This window comes from Pipra filicauda, unplaced genomic scaffold (genome assembly GCF_003945595.2).
Source record: "Pipra filicauda isolate LSUMZ 115617 unplaced genomic scaffold, ASM394559v2 scaffold857_size89037_pilon, whole genome shotgun sequence".
Classification (NCBI taxonomy): domain Eukaryota; kingdom Metazoa; phylum Chordata; class Aves; order Passeriformes; family Pipridae; genus Pipra; species Pipra filicauda.
In genome coordinates this window covers 1-18335 of record NW_024105039.1, presented here as the reverse complement: position 1 = coordinate 18335, position 18335 = coordinate 1, and the positions used below count along the sequence as shown (strand labels likewise).

Below are 18335 nucleotides of genomic sequence, written 5' to 3'. Positions count from 1 at the left end.
AACTGGGAATTTTGGGGGTTTTCCCTTTTTTTTTCCCCTCCCTTCTCTCCCTTTTCCTGTGATTTCCCAGGTCGTGCTTAGGGAGGGGGTTGTTGGTGTTTGGTTTTTGCTCCCAAAGGAATTCCAGGGCTGGGAAATGGGGTGTCCTTGGGAATTCGGGCTGGGATGGGGGGTTGGAAAGGCTCGTCCAGCCTTTCCATCTGGGCTGTTGGTCTGTTCAGTGGGACCTTTGGGAGGACTTTGTGTCCCAGGGGTTTGTCCCGGAGATGCTCCAGAGGGATGTTCCTGCCCCCATCCCTGTCTCCCCTGGAAAGCAGGTGCTCCATGGGGGATCCAGGATCCAGCACCTGCTTCCCTTCGGGATTTTGGGCTGTTTCAATAACTCAGTGCCAGTGCAGGGCTCAGACCATTCCCGTTATTCCAGGATTACTGAGCCAGGCTCGGCTCCCTGTGGGATGTGTGGAATGTCCCGGGGCAGCTCCGGGAACTGCCTCCCCCCATCCCAACAAAAACCCCACGGGGCTCAATCACAGCCCCCCAAACTTTGGGAAGTCCCTGAAGCGCCGCCGTCGCTCCAGGATCGGGAGCTGGAGCTGGAGCTGCTCATCCCGGAGAATCCCAGAGGAGAATCCCAGAGGAGAATCCCAAAGGAAACCCGGCTCAGGGTTCAGGGAGGGCTGGAAGGAGCCGCTCCCGGGGATTGACGGCCCTTCCCGGCCCTTCCCGGTGGGAGCTGCCCCGGCCCAGCCCCGGCTCCATGGGAATGAGAGCCCTGGGATAATGGGAATGAGAGCCCTGGGATAATGGGAATGAGAGCTGGGATTCCCGGCTGGACACACTCCGGGGGGGATGCAGTTGTCAGGGTGCTGTGCCGGCAGCAGGGACGCCTGAATTCCAGGGAAAAGCTGCTCCCTGAGGGCTGTGAGGCTGAGGGGGGGTGGAAGAGGTGGGAGAGGGGGTTGGAAAAGGTGGATGAGAAGGTTGGAACAGGTTTGGAAGGGGTTGGAAAGGGTGGGAGAGGGGTTTGGAAGAGGTGGATGGGAAGGTTGGAACAGGTTTGGAAGGGGTTGGAAAAGGTGGAGGGGGGTTGGAATGGTTGGAGGGGGGAGTTGGGAGGGGTGGATGGAGGTTGGAAGAGGTGGATGGGAGAGGTTGGAGAGGGTTGGAAGAGGTGGAGGCAGGTTGGAAAAGGGTTTTGGAAGAGGTGGGGGGAGTTTGGAAAAGGTGGGTTATGGAAGAGGTGGAGAGGGAGTTTTGGAAGAGGTGGATGAGGGATTGGAAAAGGTGGAGGGGGTTTGGAAGAGCTGGGGAGGGAGTTTGGAAAAGTGGGGGTGTGGAAGAGGTGGAAGGGTCTTGGAAAATTTGGAAGAGGTGGAGAGGGAGTTGTGGAATGGGTGAGAGGGGGTTTGGGATCGATGGGAGGGGGTTTGGAATCGATGGGAGGGGGTTTGGAATCAGTGACACGGGGTTTGGGATCAGTGGCAGGGGGTTTGGGATCAGTGAGAGGGGGTTTGGGATCAGTGGCAGGAGGTTTGGGATCAGTAGGAGGAGGTTTGGGATCGATGGGAGGGGGTTTGGGATCAGTGGCAGGGGTTTGGGATCAGTAGGAGGGGGTTTGGGACAATGGGAAGGGGGTTTGGGAATCAATGGGCAGGAGGGTTTGGGATCGATGGGAGGGGGTTTGGGATCAGTTGCAGGGGTTTGGATAGGATGGGAGTGGGTTTTGGGGATCAGTTGAAAGCAGCAGGGGGTTTGAAATCAGTAAAGGCGGGGATTTGGAATCAGTGGCAGGGGGGTTTGTGATCAGTGGGAGGAGTTTGGGATCAGTGGGAGGAGTTGGGGATCAGTGGCAGGAGGTTTGGGATCAGTAGGCGGGGGGTTTGGGAATCAAGTGGGAGGGGTTTTGGGTTTGGGGGGATCGATGGCCAGGGGGTTTTGGGAACAGTGGCCAAGGTTTGGGTCATGGCAAGGGAAGGCGTTGCCTCCCCGGGAAAGATCGTTCTCCCTCCCTCTACCCGGGCTGGGGCTGTTCAGCCACGTCCCAAACCCCCAAATTCCACCCCCCGGGCTGACAAACCCCTTTTGGGCCATTATTTGGTGTTCTCTGTCCTCACCAGCTCCTGTGGGGTCACTGCACACGAGCCTGGGGGAGCCCTTGCAAATAACATTAAATATATTGATATATTTATCTACTGATATATTTATATATTGACATATTGATATATTGATATATTTATATATTGATATATTTATATATTCATATATTGATATATTTAACCCCAGCCAGTGCAGAGGAACTTTCTGGGGTCACTTCCTGGGGTTTTCCCCCCTCCCAGCAGGAATTTCCCACCCTGACACGGGACTCAGTTAAAGGGGGGGGGGCTCTGGGGTTAATTATGTTGCGTAATTATGTTAATTATGTTAATCTCGGGCTGCTCCAAACATTTCCAACACTTTGGGGAACTGTTGTGTGCCGGGAAATCCCTTTTAAAAGGGGGAGAGAGGGGGGAAAAAAATCTCTTTAAAAGAGAGGGGGAATTCTCTTTGAGAGAGAGAAAAAATGTGTTTAAAAGAGGGGGGAAAATCTCTTTGAAAGAGGGGAAGGACGCCGAAAATAAATAAATTAATGACATTAATTAGTTAAAAATTTAAGGGTGGGGGGGTTGTCTCATCCCACCCCGGCTGGCAGAGCCTGGAAAAAAAAGAGGAGAGGGGGGGAAAAAATCCCTTTAAAAAGAGAGGGAACAAACCTTTTTAAAAAGACTGTGGGGGAAAAAGAAATCTCTTAAGAGGGAGGGGGGAAAAAATCTCTTTAAAAGAGAGGGGAAAAAATCTTTTTTAAAAAAGAGGAGTGGCAAAATATCTTTAAAAGAGAGAGATAAAATCTCTTTGAAAGAGGGGTGAAATGTCTTTAAAGGGAGGGGTAAAATCTCTTTAAAAGTGAGAGATAAATAGGGATAAAATGTCTTTAAAAGAGAAGGATAAAATCTCTTTAAAATAGGTGAAAAATGTCTTTAAAAGAGAAGGGTAAAATGTCTTTAAAAGAGAAGGATAAAATCTCTTTAAAAGAGGGGAAGGACAGTGAAAATAACTAAATTAATGCCATTAATTAGTTAAAAGTTAAGGGAGGGGGGGGTTTGTCTCATCCCACCCCAGTTGGCAGAGCCAAATCTCTCAAAAAAAAAAAAATCTCTTTAAAAAAAGAGAGGGATAAGATCTCTTTAAAATAGAGAGGGGTAAAATCTCTTTAAAATAGAGAGGGGTAAAATCTCTTTAAAATAGAGAGGGGTAAAATCTCTTTGAAAGAGAGGTAAAATGTCTTTAAAAGAGAGAGGAGTAAAATCTCTAAAATAGGGGTAAAATGTCTTTAAAATAGAGTAGAATCTCTTTAAAATAGGGGTGAAATGTCTTTAAAAGAGAGGAGTAAAATCTCTTTAAAATAGGGGTAAAATGTCTTTAAAAGAGAGGAGTAAAATCTCTTTAAAATAGGGGTAAAATGTCTTTAAAAGAGAGGAGTAAAATCTCTAAAATGGGGTAAAATATCTTTAAAAGAGAGGAGTAAAATCTCTAAAATAGGGGTGAAATGTCTTTAAAATAGAGAGGGGTAAAACCTCTTTAAAAGAGAAGGATAAAATCTCTTTAGAAGAGGGGAAGGGCAGTGCAAATAACTGAATTAGTGCCATTAATTAGTTAAGAGTCCGGGCTGGGGGGCTCATCCCAGCGCGGGGGGCAGTGTGGGTGCTGGAGGAGGAGGAGGAGGAGGAGGAGGAGGAGGAAGGGCAGGGTGCCCGGGGTGAGCTGAGCGTGCTGCCGGCTCAGACTGGTTTCTGGAAAGTGCTTTGTCTCTCAGGCTGCATCCTGGGAAGGGTCATGTGGAGCCGGGGGATGTCACGGGATCCCAGCCTGACTCAGCTCCGCGCCCGGGGCTGTGCCCGCAGGTACCCGGGGGCTGCCCTGCCCTGCCCCGGCAGCCCAGGGGTTAAACCTGCCTGGCCCTGAGCCCAGCCTGCCCCTAAAGCCTGGCCCTAAAGCCTGCCCCTAAAGCCTGCCCCTAAAGCCTGGCCCTAAAGCCTGGCCCTAAAGCCTGGCCCTAAAGCCTGGCCCTAAAGCCCAGCCTGGCTCCCCCTCAGCCCAGCCTGCCCCTAAAGCCCAGCCTGACTCCCCCTGAGCCCAACCTGGCCCTAAAGCCTGGCCCTAAAGCCCAGCCTGCCCCTAAAGCCTGGCCCTAAAGCCTGGCCCTAAAGCCCAGCCTGCCCCTAAAGCTTGGCCCTAAAGCCCAGCCTGCCCCTAAAGCCTGGCCCTAAAGCCCAGCCTGGCTCCCCCTCAGCCCAGCCTGCCCCTAAAGCCCAGCCTGCCCCTAAAGCCTGGCCCTAAAGCCCAGCCTGGCTCCCCCTGAGCTCATCTTGCCCATAAAGCCCAGCCTGCCCCTAAAGCCTGGCCCTAAAGCCCAGCCTGGCTCCCTCTGAGCTCATCCTGCCCCTAAAGCCCAACCTACCCCTAAAGCCTGGCCTGGCTCCCCCTAAAGCCCAGCCTGGCTCCCCCTGAGCTCATCCTGCCCCTAAAGCCTGGCCTGGCCCTAAAGCCTGGACTGGCTCCCCCTGAGCCCAGCCTACCCCTAAAGCCCAGCCTACCCCTAAAGCCTGGCCTGGCTCCCCCTAAAGCCCAGCCTCCCCCTAAAGCCCAGCCTGGCCCTAAAGCCTGGCCTGGCTCCCCCCCAGCAGGGCAGCAGGTCCCAAGTTGAGTGTGGTCACAACTCCGGGCTCTCCTCTCCTCTCCCCCAGGCTGTGATGGTCCCTTATCCCCCCCCATGGAATGGGGGGCTCTGATTCCTGGAATTCCCAGCCTGGGGAAGGCAGGGCAGCCCCATCCCAGGGAGATCCTAATGAGGAATTTTGTGATTGCACCGATTTGTGTGACAGGCAAACACATCCAGACACATCCGGCCCTTCCTGCTGCCTCCCGGGGCACAGCCAGGCTCTGCAGGAGGGCTGGCATGTTCTCCTGGCGTGGAGGTTTTCTCCTGGGTGATTCAGTCAATGCTCAGGGAGGTTTGGGGGTGCTCAGGGAGGTTTGGGGGTGTTCTTGTTTTGGCTCCTCTGCCTGTTTTTGCCGACCATGAGGAGTGTGAGCGATGCCGGGGCTGGATCCGGGAGACACCTGGCAGTGCTTTTATTGCTCTCCCCGAGCTTCTTCTGCAGCAACTGCTGCACTTTGCCCTGTTTTGAAATGAAGGTGTTTTGTCCAGGTTGGGGTTTGGGGGTTTTTTTTGTTTTTTTAACTCCTCTGTGTCCCCCTCCCCGGCAGGAGCTCACAATGACAGAGGAAACATGCAGGACTCGGAGTCAGAAACGAGCCTTGGAGCGGGACGTGACCCCCAACGATGTGGACAGTAAGAAACTCAAAATGGAGAAAGGACTCTTGGGGACGGAGCTGAACTCTGAGGGAGACATGAAAATCAAGGCAGAGCCCGGAGCTGGCAAAGTGCAGGGACTGTTAAAGGCTGGAGAGGTGAAGGCGACCATCAAGGTGGAGGTTCAGACGGGGGACGAGCCCGTGGACATGAGCACCTCCAAAAGGTGAGTCCCCACCTCCCTGGGGGCATAAGCACCTCCAAAAGGTGAGTCCCCACCTCCCTGGGGGCATGAGCACCTCCAAAAGGTGCTCCCTGCTGTCCCTGGACACCAGAGAAGGCCCTGGAATGCTGCAGTGCTTCGGGTTGGAAGGGAGCTGGAAGCTCATCCCATCCCTCCCCCTGCCATGGGCACTGGGATGGGGTCGGGGGCACCAGGAAGGAGTTGAAGGGAATTAAAGCAAGGACGTGGATGTGCAGCTCTGGATCTTCTCCTGAGATCCAGCAGCTCCTTCCTGGCTTTCCTTTGGCAGCTGAGGAGAGGAATGTGGGTTTAAATGAGCTCACAGGTCCTAAAGAGGATCCTGGAATGGTTTGGGTGGGAAGGACCTCGAAGCTCATCCCATTCCACCCCCTGCCAGGGGCAGGGACACCTCCCACTGTCCCAGGATGCTCCAGCCTGGCCTTGGAAAGGGTTTGCTTTGAGCTCCTGGTGGAGGTTCGGGTGTGGAAGAGGGGTTTGGGTGTTTGGGATTGATCTGGGAAAACAACGGGATGTAATTGTACCAAGCAGAGAAGCTGGAATTTTGCAGTGGGATCCTTCCTGAGTGGGTGTCAAAACGGGACTCGTTGGGTTGGAAGTTGGTGGGACTTGGCCCTGGGAATGCTGTGGGTGCTGTGCTGGAAAAGCCTCCTGGAGGTGCCTGGATTTTGACACCTGGTGGAAGTTGCTGCTCCCAGTCCCTGCCCTGCTCCCGCCCCCTCAGTGCCTGGGGATCTGTGCTCCGGAGGCTCCTCAACCTCCTTCAGTGCTAAAAGCACTGAAAACATCATCTTTTCCTTGGAAAAGGTGGCCCAGCCGTGATCCCAGCGTGGCTGAAGGGGCAGGGCAGGCTCTGCAGTCGGGGGTTTCGGGATCCCGAAGGACAAACGAGCCTTCGACTGGAAAAACGGTTTCGTTGGGGTTTTTTAAATTTTTGGGTTTGGGTGTTTTTTTTCTTAAACCTCCAAGTGAAATTCAAAGCCAGGGCCTGGTTTGGGCGGGGTTGCTGTGCCAGGGGGGGCAGAGGGAAGCCCCAGGTGCTGGGAGGAGGCTCTGGAAGGCTCTGCTGAGGGGTCACACGAGGCCAAACCAAAGCCTTGCTCCTGCTGCTCTCGGGAGCTGCTGCCGGTTATCCCAAACCCTCTGGAGAAAGAAGGGATGGGGGGGAAGGAGAGCCTGCTCCCCCTGGAGAAGGACGTGGCAGGCAGAGCAATGCCCCAAAACTCCCTCTGCCTGTGCATTCCCTGACTTCACCCACGAGAACATTTCTCACTCCTGGCTCGGTCCGTGTCTCGTCCTTCCCCTTCCCTCTGCTCCTTCCCCTTCAATCCCAGTTTCCCACCTTTTCCCTGTGTTGAGCAGCAGCCTTTCCACCTCAGGCTGGAGTTTTCCCCTGGATTGTGTTGGGGTTGTTGTGCTCCAGGTGCAGCTCCTTCCTCCACACAACAAACACCTCCTGGCCGTTTTCCAGGGTTTTTTTTTTTTCCTCCCCCCCCAAAACTCTCCCCTGAGCCGTAAAAACTGAGCTGGTTGTGAGCAGAGATTCCTGGGCAGAGCCCACGGGGATCCCTCTGGACACTGCTGGGTCTTGGGCAGCTCCAGGAGGACAAATTGTCCTCTGGAGCAAAAGCATCAGGATCCTTCCAGAGCCCAGTTATCCCAATTCTTGGAAAACTTTGCTCCTGAGGGAAGTGGGAGGTGTTCCCAGGGGAGGTGCTCCTGTGTTGGGCTCTCCTAAATCCTCAAAATTCACAGGGATTCTCCAAACAAGGAACCCTAAAACAGGTGCTTCACTCCAGGAATTCTGCAGAGTGAGGCTTTGGAGTGATCCAGGGAAAACTGGGAGGGAGGGAAAACGGGATTTACCAGGGAGTGATAACAAAGCACAAATTCAAGGGTTGGCTCCCACCCATCCCTCCCTCCATCCCGTCCTCCCTGTGTCCTGTCCCAGTGCTGGGATCAACGTGTGCCCTGGGAAACTTCCAGGCACTTGGACATCTTGGCGTTGTTCCCGTGTTTTCCCCGTTTTCTGGGATTGGTGGGTTAATCCTGGAATTCCCTTGACGTGTGTCAAGGCAGCGCCTCGATCCAAACCAGCCCACGAATTATTCCTGTGGATTTTGGGGTCGGTTGGGGCCCAGTCTGTGCCCTGGGTTTCCCCCTCCGGGTTTGGACGCGGAATTTTCGTGTTCTGAAGGATTCGAGGTCGGTTTGGGGGTTGTTTGTTTTTTTGTTTGTTTTGTTTAATCTGGTCAAATCCCATTTGAAAGTTAAAAGAGTGACTGGACCTGAGTGGGACTGGGAGGTGTTGTTGGTCCCTGGGCTTGGCTGGCCCAGCTCTTCCTGGTACTGGAACTTACTGGGACCGGTGGGCTCCTCTTTTCCCTTGGAAACCCTGGAATTAGGGATTTTCCTCCCCTCCCAGCGTGCCTGTGCCTCCAGCCACGTGCTGTCCTGAAGGATCTCGTTGCAAAACCGATTCCTTGGGGGGAATTTAACATTTTATTCCAACCCAAGTGGATTTTAAGCTCCTGTTCTGGTCCCTTCTCCTCCTTTTCCCGCCCCCATCACAATCCTTTGATTCCCGGAGATAAAACACCTCCAGGAGGGGGGGGGGGGAAGAAAAAAATTCCCCAGTGCCTTGTTTTTGCTCTCCTTGTTTGTCTTCCTTCCCTGCCAAGTATTTTTGGATGAGACAACACGAGGGCTTGAATGGACTGAGGCAAAACTGCTGCATATTTGTGGATGCAGATGAAGCTCCAGGCTGGGAATGTTGGGATGTTCCTTCCTCCCAGGAGCTCTTCTGTGCATCAGGGAGAATCCCCCGAGCCAGGGATTCCTCAGTGTCCCTTTTTTTATTCCCCACACGCACTTTTCCAAGTGTCCAGTTTAAACTTCGCCTTCCTGGGAAGTTCCTTGAAAGAACTTTTCCCGCTGGGAAAAGTCGAGTCCGGCTCGAGGCGGGTTTGGGATGGAGAGGTTTGGATGCATCTTCCTCTTGAGGGGAAAAAAATCTGATTTGTGCTGAAGGCAAAAATTGGATTCACCTTCCACACAAAAATTAAATCCAACAGGAAAATTTAACCGGACACGAAAATTGAATTAATCTTCAGGGCAAAACTTGAGTTCCTTCCTCTTCCCAAGTGGAATCAAACCTCCAGGGCTGGATTCAGCCCCTTCTTCTTCCCTTTGGATCAACAACCAAGCATTCCCTGTCCCCCACGGGAAAGGAGCTTTTTGGGTTGGGTTTTGTTGTTTTTTCCCTGGAATTGCCGTGGTATCCCGGGAAAGGCTGGATGGCATCTTCCTGCCCGGAGACTCCACGCCTCTCCTGGGGCTCCTTTTCCCTTCTCCAGCCGCCCGTTCCCGGTTTCCTGGCCCTGCTCCGGGCGCTCCCGGTGCTCCCGGTTCCGGCCGCTCCATTTTCTCCGGAGGCACCTGCTCCCGGAGCTCCCGGAGCTGACAAAATGAAGGCCGGGCAGCCCGGCCCGTTGCCATGGATTTGGCCACGAGCACGTCACAGCCACGGCCCCACGTGACCCTGGGGTGGCCCCGGTGCCACCCTCGGGATCCGCCGGCTCCGGGTCCCGCCGGGATCCTCCCGACCCCGGATCCTCCCGGGATCCTCCCTGGGAACGGGACAAGGGTGGCCCCGAGTTGTCACCCGGAGCCGAGTGGAACCCTCCTGCTGGATCCCTTCCCTTGGATCCTTTCCCTTGGATCCCTTCCCTTGGATCCCTTCCCTGCTTCCCTCCCCTGCTTCCCTCCCCTGCTTCCCTCCCCTGCTTCCCTCCCCGGCTCGAGGGTGGAGCTGCCGGAGCGGCCGGGAAGGGAAGGGAAGGGAAGGGAAGGGAAGGGAAGGGAAGGGAAGGGTTGGGTTCCAGGAAAGGGCTGGTTCATCCCGGGTGCCGCTCGGATCCCCCTGCCCGGGGGGTTCCCGGAGTTTTTAAGGAACTTTAACTTGTCCCTGCTTTCCATGAGGGATTTAAGATGGAAGTTGGAGGAGGAGCGGCCGGTGCCTGGCTCCAGGTGGGGCTGGGTCCTGCTCCAGGGGGAATTCTGTCCCAGGGGGGATTTGGTCCTCCCTTCCCCGGGTGGGTTCAGTCTTTTTCCAGGTGGGAATCACTCCTTCCTTCCCCAGGCAGGGCTCAGTCCTTATCCCGGAGCTGCTCCATCTGTCACTGGAAAGGGCTCAGCTGCCTCTTCCCAGTGCATTCCCAGCACATTCCCAGCGCATTCCCAGCTCTCCAGCCAGTCAGGCCTTGTCCCAGCCCAGTTACATCCCGTCTAAGAACAGCCTGAGCCCGTTCAGATCCGGGAGAAAGCTGGGAATCCTTCACCTGAGCCGCTGAAATTTGAAAACCCCTCGGAGTTTGGATGCCTGGAGTTCCCGGGCTCGCTGTGCCCTCTAGAGGACATTCCCTTACTTATTCCTTAGTTCTTTTCCCACTTTCCCACCCCTAAAATTCCTGCCGTGGGGGCCCAGCACTGTCATCCCCTGGGTGGCACAGGAAACCTGGGTCTCCCCTTCCCGACCCCCTGTGCTCCAAACCTCGCTCTGGAATGTTATTCCCGGCTTGAAATCCCAAATCCCGGTGATCCAGAGGTGATCCAACCAGTTCTCCTGGGATAATTGCAGGGAATGGAGCCAGCAGGTGATTTATTGTCAGGAATTGGGGTGGAAGGTGGAACCATCACTCAGACACAGCCAAATAAAGGAGTTAAATCCCTGGGACACAGCCAGGATTTGATGGATTTCTGATGGATGTGTCCATCTGTGTTGAGGCTGTCACGGGATTCCCGTGTTCCAAGTGGGAAATAATTCAGGAGTGTTGATACAGAAGGAAAATAATGCCAAAAAAAAGGGCTTAAATTTGGGCGAAGTGAATAAGTGTGGATGGTCAGTGTGGGATCTCCTTCAGATTCAGGAACTCGGGTGGGAAAAGCCATAAATCACAAATACTTGGACTGGGGAAGGAGGAGGAGAACTGGGGATGTGGTTTTGCCTTTCAGCAGTTAAGGAGAAGCAGCGAGTTATCCCTGGATTTGGGGTGGGATGTGCGAGCAGAGCCCTGGAAAACCTCTGTGTCCTCCAAGGGGGGGGTGATGGAAAAGCTCCTGTTGGGAAGGAATTCCCCTTTTTCTCTGGGGACGTGGCAGGGGGTGGCACTGGAGCATTTTAAGGTCCTTCCAACCCAAAGCATTCCAGGGATGGCTCCGTGCTGTGGCTGCACCCGTCACCTCGGGGTGTCCACAGGGAAAAGGGGAATTGAGCTTCTTCCCTCAGGTTCATTCAGGATTTGGGGTCAGTCAGGGACTCGTGGGGTGGGTTGGGTTGGCAGGACCTCGAGGAGCAGGGCAGGGCCACCCCACTCTCCCACCCCACTGTCCCACCCCATTCTCCCACCCCACTGTCCCACCCCACTCTCCCACCCCACTCTCCCACCCCACTGTCCCACCCCCCTCTCCCAGGCTGCTCCCCTGGCACGAGGCGGTCGCCGACCCAGCCCTGCAGCACCAAACTCGGGCTTCCCTGGGTCTCACGGGGCCCTTCCCTGTGTTTCTGCTCCGTCCCCAGCGAGGCGAAGCGGGAGAGGAGGGTCCCGTCCCCGGACGTCATCGTGCTGTCGGACAACGAGCCCTCGAGCCCGCGCGTGAACGGGCTCACCAAGATCGCCCTCAAGGAGACCAGCACCGAGGCCCTGATGGTGAGGCCGGGCTGGGAACCCCCCCTGGCTCCTCCTGGGATCCCCATCCTTGGCACGGGGGTGGATTCGCGGGCAGGGAAGTCCTGGAGCCGCTGGTTGAAGCCTCCTGGTTCCAGCTCGGCCTCTGGGTTTTGGCTGCTTTTTAAAAGTTCAGAGGGGGCTTTTTGAAGTGCCTCGCTCGGTGTGGCCCAGCACAGGCTTTCATCCAGCACCTCTTTTTTGGCCTTTTTCACTTCTTTTGCCACTGAAAACGTTTTTTAAATACTCAAATATTTAAAATATTAGGGGTTTATTTCCCTCTCTGAGTTGTCTCCCCACTGAGACACGGGTGACAGTGACAATGCTGGGAGTTCCTGGTGGAACCTGGGTGGTTCTCTGGCTTTTCCCTCTTCCCACTCCCAGTTTTCCATCCTTTCCCTTTCCTTTAGCCTTTTTCACTTCTTTTACCACTGAAAACATTTTTTAAATACTCAAATATTTAAAGTATTAGGGTTTTATTTCCCTCTCTGAGTTCTCTCCCCACTGAGACACGGGTGACAGTGACAATGTGGAACTTAGTGGAACCTGGGTGGTTATCTGGCTTTTCCCTCTCCCCACTCCCAGTTTTCCATCCTTTCCCTTTCCTTTAGCCTTTTTCACTTCTTTTGCCCCTGAAAACGTTTTTTAAATACTCAAATATTTAAAATATTAGGGTTTTATTTCCCTCTCTGAGCTCTCCCCACTGAGACACAGGTGACAGTGACAGTGCTGGGAGTTCCTGGTGGAACCTGGGTGGTTCTCTGGCTTTTCCCTCTCCCCACTCCCAGTTTCCCATCCTTTCCCTGCAGAAGAGCAGCCCCGAGGAGCGGGAGAGGATGATCAAGCAGCTCAAGGAGGAGCTTCGGTTGGAAGAGGCAAAACTCGTCTTGTTGAAAAAGTTACGGCAAAGTCAAATCCAGAAGGAGACCACGGCTCAGAAGGTGGGATTTTCCTGCTTATCCCACCTCTGGAAATGGAGGGGAGGGGGTTCAGTAACTGGGGCAGTTGCCATTCCCTGTGGAACATGGAACAAACACTCCAGTCCTTACTCATGGAATGCTTTGGCTGGGAAGGGACCTTAAAGCTCTTCCCAAGCCCTGTCCAGCCTGGCCTTGGACACTCCCAGGGATGGGGCGTGCAGGGATTGCTGGGATAGCTCCGAGGAGATCCTGGGAGGTGACAGGGAGTTCCAGAGTTTGAACCCCAGGCTGTGGGAGCTGGTGGCAGATCCCAGGTCTGGATCCCAGGTCTGGATCCCAGGTCTGGATCCCAGGTTTGGATCCCAGGTCTGGATCCCAGGTCTGGATCCCAGGTCTGGATCCCAGGTTTGGATCCCAGGTCTGGATCCCAGGTCTGGATCCCAGGTTTGGATCCCAGGTTTGGATCCCAGGTTTGGATCCAGGTCTGGATCCCAGGTCTGGATTCCAGGTCTCCCCCAAGTGAGTCTACTCTGAGCTGCACATCCCCCAGAGCAATCCAGGCAGGAAAGGCTCAGCCTTCCCACCCCGATTCCCTTTTCCCATCCTCCTCTTCCCTCTCCTCATCCCACACATCCCGGGGGGCTGGGGGAGCTCTTTGCAGCACAAACCATCCCAGGAAAAAGGCTGTGGGGTTTGGAGGTTTTTTTTTTTTGGCAGAGCTTTTTTTTCCTGGGCTGCTCCCCGCTGGAGGTGGAGGTGGCAGGAGAGGAGCAGAGGAATTTGGGATGTGAGGGGGTGGGAACCCCCCACGCTGCTCCCGAGCCTGAATCCCAGTTCCCTGTAACAATGGCAACGACCCCGTTCCCTGGGGCTGCCGCAGGGGGGGATTTTGGGAGTGGGAGGGGGGTGGGGAGGCAGCTCCTGGCGCTGCTTTGGGTGGGTTATTGGCACCTTCTCCCGGAATTCCAAGTGCTTCAGGAGGTGGGATTAGAACCAGAGCCGGGGACCTGCAGCCCTGAACCCTGAGCCAGGAGCTGGGGGGGTTTGGACCGAGCAGGGGGAGACAGATCCTGAACTTCTTCACTTCCAGAGGCTTCTTCCCGAGCTCGCTCCCCCTGTGCCGGGTGCTGGATCCCGGCGGGAGCGGGTGGGGAGGGCTGAGGTGGGCTCTGGGCTGGCCCAGCTGAGCCAGAGCTCCCCTTGCTGGAGAAACCCCTGATTTTCCTGCTCCAACCTCATCCCTCCTTCCCTAATCCCCTGGTGTGGAGGAGCAGGGGCTGTGGGAGGGGGGCACGGGCGGAGCCTTGGAGGATTCTCGTGCCGAGGCTCTTGGGGATGAACTCTCTTCCCCCCCTTTCCCTGCTGTAATTCCTGCTTCCACCCTTATTCCTCTGCTTTTCTCTCTGGTTTTTCCTCTTCCAGCCCGCTGGTTCCTCTGGGAGTGCTGTCACCCCTCCGCCCTTGGTGCGGGGACCACAGAGTGTTCCTGCTGGGAAACCCTCCCTCCAGGTCAGTGGGGCGGGAAGGCTCCCAGGAACGAGGGCCCCGGAGCACAGGGCAGGGAGAACATTCCCGGAATTCCCTGGAGCCAGGGGGGAGTCCCCTCTTTAAACTGCCCCGGCCCCACTCCGAGCTTTGTGGTGGGATGGGAGGTCTCACGTGGAAACCATTCCCATCGAGCTTCGTTTTCCAGCTGCTCATCCCAGTCCACTCTGCTGACAATGCCTTGGGAGAAGGGATGCCATGGAATTCTGGGGCAGCCTCCAGAGGCTGAGCTGGGGGATGAGCTGGAAGAGCTGAGGGAATCCCGGGATTCCCTCTTGGCTTCCCGGCTGGATGGCACACAGGGGCTGGAAGGATCCTGGTTCAGGCTGAATTAAATGTTGGGAATCCTTGGGAAAGGGGAAGAAAAAGCGGAGTCACTTGGCATCTGTCCTTCATCGTCCCCTGCAACCCAGTGACTCGTTTTGCTGCTGGATTTCAAACGTTCCTGGGTGTTTGATTGGAACCAAATTCCCAAACTTCTTCAGTTCCAAGTGTTTTCCCGTGGGAAAAGGCAGCTCTTCACCTGGAGATCCCCTGGAATTCCAGACCCAGGGAAAGGGGGGGGTTTGCTCTCAATGGGGGAGACATTCCCACACCAGAGCACTGTGCCAGCTGGAGGAATCCCTTCCCTGAGGCTGTTTCCTTGGATTCAGGCAGCACTTCCAGAGGAACTGGACCAGGAGTTAAACCTTCAGCCAGGGAAACTTGGACAGAGCAGAGACCTGGGAGCTAAAAATCCCAAAATTGAGCTTATTCTGCCTAATTTGGGGTGTTTGGGTGCATTAACCCCCCTCTGCTTCTGCTGGAATGGAAAAGGTGCTGATTCCTGTGGGAAGGGGCTGAAGGAACATTTGGGCTTCAGTTGGAAAGGGATAAAACTTCCCAGCTGCTCAGGGAAGCAGGAGATTCCCTGCTCTTTGTTCCCAGGGGATGCTCAGCTTGGGAAGGAGGAAAGGAGGGGAGCAGCACCCATGGGAAGCCCCGAGAATGGGATGAGAGGAGTGTTGGAGCTCCTGGAGGGTGTTGGATGTCCCCAGGAACATCCCTGGTGTGTCCCCACGTCCCTGTCCCGGCACCAGGAGGAATTCTGAGGGTTGCAAAGCTCGGGCAGCACATTCCCAGAAACCCCTTTAGGCTGATTCCTTTTCCTTTCCGTGACTTTTTTTTTTCCCCTAAAGCTTTCCCATTTTCCTGCCTTTTTTTCCTCCTTCCCAATCCACTCACTTCCTCCACCTTCTCCCTGAATCCAGCAGTCTGTATTCCCCATTTCCCCCCTTCCCAACACTCCTTTTCCCATCATTGGGGGGGTTCTGTGTTTTTTTTTGGACACTCAGTGCACCAAACCCAGCCTGGCCACCTCCTGCCCTCCAGCTTTTCCACTGCCTCCCTCCAGCCCAGGAGTGACTGTTCCCTCTTTTCCAGACCTCTTCCACACGGATACCGGGCACTGTGATCCCTCCTCCCTTGGTCAGGGGGGGGCAACAGGCGTCTTCCAAGCTGGGCACTCAGCAGAACACGCAGATCGTGATGCCCCCCCTGGTCCGAGGGGCCCAGGTGAGTGTTGGCCTTGATCCTTCACTCCCTAATCCAGGGCAACTCCCTTCCCCACCTTCCCAGCAGCTTCCCATCCCACCTTTTCCTCTCCTCATCCGACTGGTTTGCAGTGACGGGATTAAGGAGGGGAAAAAAAAACTCCTCATTTTGAGGAATAACTTCCCTGATTAACGGCTTGGAAATGGAACAGGCTCCAAACTCCACCCTGGGGAAGGAGTTGGGCTGGGAAACCTGGGAATTCTTGGTCATAGTGAGGTGGTGGAAGGACTTTGACTCGGAAACTTGGGAATTTTGGACCATAATGAGGTGGTGGAAGGACTTTGACTCGGAAACTTGGGAATTTTGGGCCATAATGAGGTGGTGGAAGGAGTTTTGCTCAGAAACTCGGGAATTTTGGGCCATAATGAGGCTGTGGAAAGAGTTTTGCTCAGAAACTCGGGAATTTTAGGCCATAATGAGGTGGTGGAAGGACTTTGACTCAGAAACTTGGGAATTTTGGGCCATAATGAGGCTGTGGAAGAAGTTTTGCTCAGAAACTCGGGATTTTTTGGCCATAATTTGGTGGCCTCGTGTCCAAGCACCTCCTGTCACGTTTTCCAGGATGAAGGAGGGGGAAAAACCCCACATTCTGAGAAACAACTTCCCTGATTAACGCCCTCAGAACGAAACAGGTGTAAAACTCCAGCCTGGGGAAAGAGTTCCACTTGGAAACTCGGGATTCTTTGGGCCTCGTGCCCGAGCTCCTCCTCACGTCCCCGCTTTTATTCCGGGAGGGGAAGGGACGTCACTCCCAGGCTCCCTCCTCCTTCCCCCCCGTCCCTGCTCTCCGGAGGCTGATCCCATTCCCGTCTCTCCCGCAGCAAATCCACACGATCCGGCAGCACTCCAGCACGGGGCCGCCCCCGCTGCTCCTGGCGCCGCGGGCGTCGGTGCCCAGCGTGCAGATCCAGGGCCAGCGGATCATCCAGCAGGGCCTGATCCGCGTGGCCAACGTGCCCAACGCCAGCCTGCTCGTCAACATCCCGCAGGTGAGTCCCCAGCCTGCCCTCCCAATTCCCGGGATGCTTCGGCTCGGAAACGGGTGGGAATCCCGCCAGGGACACCTCCCGCTGTCCCCGGGTTGCTCCGGCCTTGCCCTTGGACACTTCTCCACAGCTGCTCCGGGAAATCCGTGCCAGCCCCTTCCCTGCCTTCCCAGCCAGGAATTCCTTCCCGGTATCCCGTCCAGCCCTGCCCTCTGGCACTGGGAAGCCATTCCCGCTTGTCCTGTCCCTCCAGGCCCTCGCTCACTCCCCCAAAGGATGCTGAGCACAAAGTTGTTCCCAGAAATTGGGAATCTTTGACCTGTTGAGTGGCAAAAGTGAAGTTTGTTGGAGTTTCCCTGCCCAGCTCTGGATCCAGGGAGGAAGGGGGATCAGAGCCCTCCCCACCCTCCCAGGGAGGAATTCCTTCCCAGTATCCCATCCAGCCCTGCCCTCTGGCACTGGGAAGCCATTCCCTGTGTCCTGTCCCTCCATCCCTTGTCCCCAGTCCCTCTCCAGCTCTCCTGGAGCCCCTTTAGGCCCTGGAAGGGGCTCTCAGGATTCCCTGGAGCCTTCTCTTCCCCAGCTCTCCCAGTCTCCAACCCTGGGATCACCTCATTGGCTCATTCCCAATGGGAAGAGCTGCTCCAGCACCAGAACAAAATATTAAATTGACCTAAAGTAGAGAAAAAAACCCCCAACATTCCTTTGAGGAACACGGAATGTTGCCTGGGAAGGTTTGAGGTGCTCCGGCCCTTGGAGCATCTTCCTCACTGTGACAGGGAAAACCCCCATTCCAGAGGGTCGGGAAGGGAAACATAAAGGCAGAAAAGTGAATTCTGGCCCTTGTTTATATTTGGAAGTTTGATATGAAATTGTCCTTTAGCAGTTTTATGGGTTTTTACGTGACCTGGTGCCCGGGGTGGTCTCAGCTCTGGGGTTCCAGTGACCTCGTCGTCGGGGTCACCTCCAAAAAAAAAAAAACCACCCCGAGGCTTCAAAGGCCGGATTTTGGTCCCACTTCCGTCACCCCCCACCCCTCTTCCCGGCGTGGAAACCCCTTTTTGGGATTTTGGGACCGAGCTGTGGCCTCTTTTCTCCCCCCAGGCCTCCCCCACCTCCATCAAGGGCCCGGCGGTGAGCTCGGCCCAGGCCAATTCCGCGGCTCCCGGCGCGTCCCTGGGCGGCTCCGGCGAGTCCCCGGCCAGCAGGCAGGCCGCGGCCAAGCTGGCCCTCAGGAAGCAGCTGGAGAAGACCCTGCTGGAGATCCCCCCTCCCAAACCTCCCGCCCCGGAGATGAACTTCCTGCCCAGCGCCGCCAACAACGAGTTCATCTACCTGGTGGGGCTGGAGGAGGTCGTGCAGAACCTGCTGGAGACACAAGGTGAGGGAGCTGGGAATGCTCCCCGGGGGGCGGGAGAGGAGCGTTCCCACCCGGATCCGGGCTCGGTGTCGGGCAGGGATGAGCTGCAGGGGGTGCAGGGTTGAGTTGACACGTTCCTGTGGAACGTGGGGGTCACTTCCTGGGGTGACTGTCAGCCCCAAGGGAAGGGTTGGCTTCCTTCGGGTGCTCTCAAACTGGGGTTTGGAGTTGTGTTCCCAAGGGCTTGGAGGGTTGAGTTCCCGGTTTTCAGTGCCCTGTGCTTGTGTTGGAGGGTTGATTTCCCAGTTTTCTGTGCCAGGTGTTTGCTCCCCAGGGGCTGGAGGGTTGATTTCCCGGATTTTGGTGACCGGTGGTTATTCCCTGTGGGTTGGAGGGTTGAGTTCCCGGTTTTCAGTGCCCTGTGCCTGTACTGGAGTGTCAGTTCCCCGTGTCTCAGTGCCACCCTGCTGTGTTGGGGTGTCAATCCCTGTGTCTCAGTGCCACCCTGCTGTGTTGGGGTGTCAATCCCTGTGTCTCAGTGCCACCCTGCCGTGTCCCCAAGGACTGTAGGGTGTCAATCCCATGTCTCAGTG

The 18335-nt window shown here is 55.6% G+C and overlaps 1 protein-coding gene across 2 annotated transcripts in view; it reads left to right on the top strand.

Annotated features, from left to right (window-relative positions):
* Positions 1-17887, top strand: part of GATAD2A (GATA zinc finger domain containing 2A) — a 45459-nt gene extending 27572 nt beyond the window's left edge. The window contains exons 3-9 of one of the 2 annotated variants that reach the window (XM_039390661.1): positions 5305-5576; positions 11191-11320; positions 12148-12279; positions 13681-13767; positions 15226-15357; positions 16218-16385; positions 17487-17887. In XM_039390661.1, the coding sequence (XP_039246595.1) occupies positions 5314-5576; positions 11191-11320; positions 12148-12279; positions 13681-13767; positions 15226-15357; positions 16218-16385; positions 17487-17867 (1293 nt within the window). In that variant the 5' untranslated portion in view covers positions 5305-5313 and the 3' untranslated portion in view covers positions 17868-17887. The remainder of the gene's footprint in view (positions 1-5304; positions 5577-11190; positions 11321-12147; positions 12280-13680; positions 13768-15225; positions 15358-16217; positions 16386-17486) is intronic. The other variant, XM_039390662.1, reaches the window with a different exon arrangement.
* The last annotated feature ends 448 nt before the right edge of the window (positions 17888-18335 follow it).